The sequence below is a fragment of the Haliaeetus leucocephalus genome, unplaced genomic scaffold (genome assembly GCF_000737465.1).
Source record: "Haliaeetus leucocephalus isolate CR32 unplaced genomic scaffold, Haliaeetus_leucocephalus-4.0 Scaffold219, whole genome shotgun sequence".
In the NCBI taxonomy this organism is placed as follows: domain Eukaryota; kingdom Metazoa; phylum Chordata; class Aves; order Accipitriformes; family Accipitridae; genus Haliaeetus; species Haliaeetus leucocephalus.
The window spans coordinates 249,116-254,157 of NW_010972655.1; the positions used below are offsets into that span (position 1 = coordinate 249,116).

Sequence of the window (5,042 nt, forward strand, 5' to 3'; positions counted from 1 at the left end):
GGAGGAACACCCCTCTCCCCGTGTCCATCCCCCACCCGTGCCCGTGGCCCCGTGCCCGTGGCCCCAGCTGCTCAGCGCCAGGGTCCCCGGTGCCGTGGCAACGGCCGCGGGGGGGCCCTGAGCCAGGGCTGGCACCTCGCCCGGCACCCCCCGTCCCGCCGGGCCCCCCCGTCCTGCCTGGCATGGCCAGGACCCACCCCCACGCTGGGACCCCCTGGCCCCTGGGCACCCGCGCAAAGGTGGGGGGAGCCCGGAAGATGTGGGACAGGGGATGCCCCCCCCCCGTGGTGTTCCCCCCCATGGGTGCCCCCCCATGGCTGTCCCTCCTGGCAGTCTGTCCCTAGGGAAATGCTGAGGACACCCACCATCCCACCCTGTGGCACCCTCCTGCCCCCTCCCCAAAACCCTGGGGTGCCCCTTCAAGTGGGGACCCCCCCCTCCACCCGTGCAAAGCCAAAGTGTCCTCGCATGGGGGGGCTGGGGTCCCCAGTGTCTGGGGGGGGGGGCAGGCAGCGGAGCACCGCCCGCCTGGGGGTGCCCCGTGGGGTGGGTGTGGGTGCCCCCCGTGTCCCCGTCCCCGCGGTAACACGACCCCTCGGTTCCCGGCCGTTGTTCTTGGCACCGGGGCTGTTTTCCATGAGCGCATCGGCCCCCCTCGCCCCCCCGGCCTCACGCTGGGGCACCCGCCACCCCCCCCGGCCCCTGCCTGCTCCTGCCTGCTCCTGCCAACCTCCGGCCCGGCAGGCAGAGCCGCCACGGACGTGCCACCGGGCCCTGCCAGCCCTGGGGGACCCCCTGCTGCCGGCAGCGGGGGGGTGTGGGGCAGCCATGTCACCCCCCTCACAAGGAGAGCGGGCAGGGCTGCCTGTCCCCTGCCTGCAGTGGCACCCCTGCGTCTCCGTGACGCCCTTAGTGTTGGTGGCGTGTTCCTCTCCCCGGCTTGTGGGGACCCCCTTGGCCACAGTGACCCCCCCAAAGGCCCTGGGGACACCCCCATGACCACAGTGCCACCCCTGTGACACCCCCATGGCCCTGGGGTTGCCCTTGTGACCACAGTGACACCCCCCCCCCCCCCCCCCCATTGCCCCCTTCACGCCCCACCGGGCCCCCCCCCCCCTCCTGCCACCCCCACCCATGGCCCCCCCCCAACCTGGGATACTTCCCCCCCCATCTGCAGTGCCCCCCATGCCCACGCTGCCACTGGTACCTGCAGTCCCCCCCATGCCCACAGTGACGCCCCGTACCCTCGATGATGCCTGTGGCCACGGTGACCCCCATGCTGGCGGTGACATCCATGCCCATGGTAATGCCCGTGCCCACGGCGAGGGCCGTGCCGCTGGCGGTGCCAGCTGCGCCAGTGGTGCCAGCGTGCCCACGGGGTCCTGCGCCCACAGGCCGGCCGGGAGTACTCACCTGCTGCCACTACCTCCGAAAATGGGGGCGGCAAGAGGAAGCAGAAGGAGAAGGAGCTGGATGAGCTGAAGAAGGAGGTTAACTTGGTGAGGAGGGGGCCGGGGGTGGGGACAGCTGAGACGACTGACCATGCCACCTCAGCTGGGGTGACGCGGGTGATGTGTGCCCGGCAGGATGACCACAAGCTGTCCCTGGATGAGCTGGGCAGGAAGTACCAGGTGGACCTGTCCCGGGTGAGATGTCCCCACATCCCGCCCTCGATGCCATCTCTAGCATCATCCGCCCCTGTGGGTGATACCCAGCCGTGCCCCCTGTCACCTCACAGCATCCCGTATCCATGGCTCCTGGCTGTGCCCTCCATCCCCTCCTGGCACCCTGCATCCCTGTCCCCATGGGTGACACCCAGCCATGTCCCCTGTCCCCTCCCGGCACCCTGTCCCCATGAGTTACCCCTGGCCATACCCCCTGTCCCTTCCTGACCCGTGGGTCCCCCCGGCCCCGGGTGACAGCGTGTGCCCACCCCACAGGGCCTGACCAACTCGCGGGCAGCTGAGATCCTGGTGCAGGACGGCCCCAACGCCCTGACGCCCCCCCCCACCACCCCCGAGTGGGTCAAGTTCTGCCGGCAGCTCTTCGGGGGCTTCTCCATCCTCCTCTGGATCGGGGCCATCCTCTGCTTCCTGGCCTACGGCATCCAGGCTGCCATGGAGGATGAGCCCTCCAATGACAATGTGAGGGCACCCCGGGGGCCACCGGCATCGTGGGGGACACACAGGGGCATTGCGGGGTCCCTGAGCATCTCAGGGGCCGCAGGCATCGCGGGGTTCATGAGCACCCTGGAGTGCACAGGCATTGCAGGGGGCACAGACATTGCAGGGGCACAAGCACACTGGGGTGCACAAGCATTGGAGGGGGCACGGGCACCCTGGGGGGCACAGGTATGATGGGGGCTCAGGGGCAGGATGGGCACAGGTACGTGCCCACTGCCACCATGTGCCAGCTCTTGGGGGTCTGGATGTGGGGGTCAAATGGGCCAGGCTGGCGCGGGGGTCCCCTCCCTAGCTCCCCACGCTGGGGGGCACCCGGGGGACCCCACCCTGCACCCTGGGGTGGCAGGTGCTGAGGTGCTGCCTGGGTCCCAGCTGTACCTGGGGGTGGTGCTGGCCGCCGTTGTCATCGTCACCGGCTGCTTCTCCTACTACCAAGAGGCCAAAAGCTCCAAGATCATGGACTCCTTCAAGAACATGGTGCCCCAGGTAGGATCCCCAGGTGGGCACCCGGCTTGGCATAGGGGTCCCGGGTGGGGTGGGGGTGCCCGGGCGTCCCTCAGGGTGCCCTGCACTCTGGCAGCAAGCGCTGGTGATCCGCGAGGGTGAGAAGATCCAGATCAACGCAGAGAACGTGGTGGTGGGCGACCTGGTGGAGGTGAAGGGGGGGGACCGGGTGCCTGCTGACATGCGCATCATCTCCTCCCACGGCTGCAAGGTGAGTGGGCACTGGTGGGCACTGGGGCTGGCATGGGGTGGGCACTGGTGGTGACATGAGGTGGGCTCCAGGACTAGCATGGTTTGGGCAACGGGACTAGTATCAGGTGGGCAGCAGTGGTGATACAGGATGGGCACCAGGGGTGGCATGGGGTGGGCATCAGGGATGGCATGTTTCAGGTATCATGGTTGGCATGAGGTGGACACGGGGACCAGCACAATGTGCGCACTGAGACCAGTATGGTTCAGGTGCCGTGACTTATATAGGGTGGGCACCAAGACAGGCACAGGGTGGGCACCAGGGCTGGCATGGCAACAGCGGGGCTGGCCCAAGTCCAGCCAAGCCTGGCAGTGCCCGGTGCCCGCCAGCACCCACCTGTGCCCATGGTGCCAGGTGGACAACTCATCGCTGACGGGGGAGTCGGAGCCGCAGACCCGCTCACCTGAGTTCACCCATGAGAACCCACTGGAGACCCGCAACATCTGCTTCTTCTCCACCAACTGCGTGGAAGGTGGGTCCCTGGGTGTCTCTGCCTGCATTGGGGAGAGGTGGGGGGTCCCCGGTGCCCCCCCGTGGCTGCATCAGCCTCCCCATCCTGCCAGGCACCGCTCGTGGCATCGTCATCTCCACGGGGGATCGGACGGTGATGGGGCGAATCGCCTCGCTGGCCTCGGGGCTGGAGGTGGGGCGCACACCCATCGCCATGGAAATCGAGCATTTCATCCGCCTCATTACTGGCGTCGCCGTCTTCCTCGGCCTCTCCTTCTTCATCCTCTCCCTCATCCTGGGCTACACCTGGCTGGAGGCTGTCATCTTCCTCATCGGCATCATCGTGGCCAACGTTCCTGAGGGACTGCTGGCCACTGTCACCGTAAGGGCCATTGGGGGAGCAGAGGACTGGGATGGTGCAAGGGGGGCCCTGGTTCTACTGAGAGGGAGGTGGTGGGCACTGGTTCTGCTGGGCTGGCCCTGGTGCACCGAGCAATGTCCAGTGCCTGGTGCTTGCTGACACCCATGGGTGCCCTCTGAGCCCTGTGGGTACCTGCTGAGCCCCGTGGTGCCTCCCCCAGGTGTGCCTGACGCTGACGGCCAAGAGGATGGCACGCAAGAACTGTCTGGTGAAGAACCTGGAGGCAGTGGAGACGCTGGGCTCCACCTCCACCATCTGCTCCGACAAGACAGGGACCCTCACCCAGAATCGCATGACCGTTGCCCACATGTGGTTCGACAACCAGATCCATGAGGCCGACACCACCGAGGACCAGTCCGGTGGGTGGCTGGCACTCTGACCCCTCCCTGAGCACCCTGACCCCTTGGCACCCCAACCACAGGAGCACCCCCTTTCTTGCCCCTGCACCCAGATGTCACTGCCCTGGCACCCCATCCCCTGGGCACCCCCTTCCCTGGGCCCTCAGGGCACCCTAGAGCACCTCTGGGAGCATGGGAGGAGTCCCCAGAGAAGATGGGGGGGCCCCAATGCAACTGATGGGGTCAGGTGTCCCCCAGGTGCCACATTCGACAAGCGCTCGCCCACCTGGGCAGCACTGGCCCGCATCGCTGGGCTCTGCAACCGTGCCGTCTTCAAGCCAGGCCAGGAAAACATCTCCATTTCCAAGGTAGGTGGATGACAACCCCCCAGAACCCCTCCAAATCCTACCGACAGACAGGGCAATGCCGGCCCTGGTGCCCCCTGTGCTGCGAGCGTCACCCTCAGCACCCTTCCCCACGGCAGCGGGACACGGCAGGTGATGCCTCAGAGTCGGCGCTGCTGAAGTGCATCCAGCTCTCCTGTGGCTCCGTCAAAAAGATGCGGGACAAGAACCCCAAAGTCACCGAGATCCCCTTCAACTCCACCAACAAGTACCAGGTCTGCCGGGCCGGCGGCGGCAGCACTGACCCCTGGGGCGGTTGGTCAGTGCCGCCTGGTGCCAGCATGCCCGCTGTGCCCACAGCTCTCCATCCACGAGCGGGAGGAGGACCCCCAGGGGTACCTGCTGGTGATGAAGGGGGCCCCCGAGCGCATCCTGGACCGCTGCTCCCGCATCCTGCTGCAGGGCCAGGAGGTGCCGCTGGACCAGGAGATGCGGGAGGCCTTCCAGAACGCCTACCTGGAGCTGGGGGGGCTGGGGGAACGTGTCCTGGGT

At 67.6% G+C, this 5,042-nt stretch overlaps 1 protein-coding gene across 1 annotated transcript in view; it reads left to right on the forward strand.

The window, feature by feature from the left end:
• The first annotated feature begins 1,399 nt into the window (after positions 1 to 1,399).
• LOC104831341 (sodium/potassium-transporting ATPase subunit alpha-2) overlaps positions 1,400 to 5,042 on the forward strand; it is a 12,356-nt gene continuing 8,713 nt past the window's right edge. Inside the window, exons 1-11 of the mRNA XM_010566867.1 lie at positions 1,400 to 1,499; positions 1,587 to 1,646; positions 1,941 to 2,144; positions 2,556 to 2,669; positions 2,764 to 2,898; positions 3,292 to 3,409; positions 3,501 to 3,769; positions 3,969 to 4,167; positions 4,405 to 4,514; positions 4,631 to 4,765; positions 4,851 to 5,040. Coding sequence (XP_010565169.1) covers positions 2,118 to 2,144; positions 2,556 to 2,669; positions 2,764 to 2,898; positions 3,292 to 3,409; positions 3,501 to 3,769; positions 3,969 to 4,167; positions 4,405 to 4,514; positions 4,631 to 4,765; positions 4,851 to 5,040 — 1,297 coding nt within the window. The 5' untranslated portion in view covers positions 1,400 to 1,499; positions 1,587 to 1,646; positions 1,941 to 2,117. The remainder of the gene's footprint in view (positions 1,500 to 1,586; positions 1,647 to 1,940; positions 2,145 to 2,555; positions 2,670 to 2,763; positions 2,899 to 3,291; positions 3,410 to 3,500; positions 3,770 to 3,968; positions 4,168 to 4,404; positions 4,515 to 4,630; positions 4,766 to 4,850; positions 5,041 to 5,042) is intronic.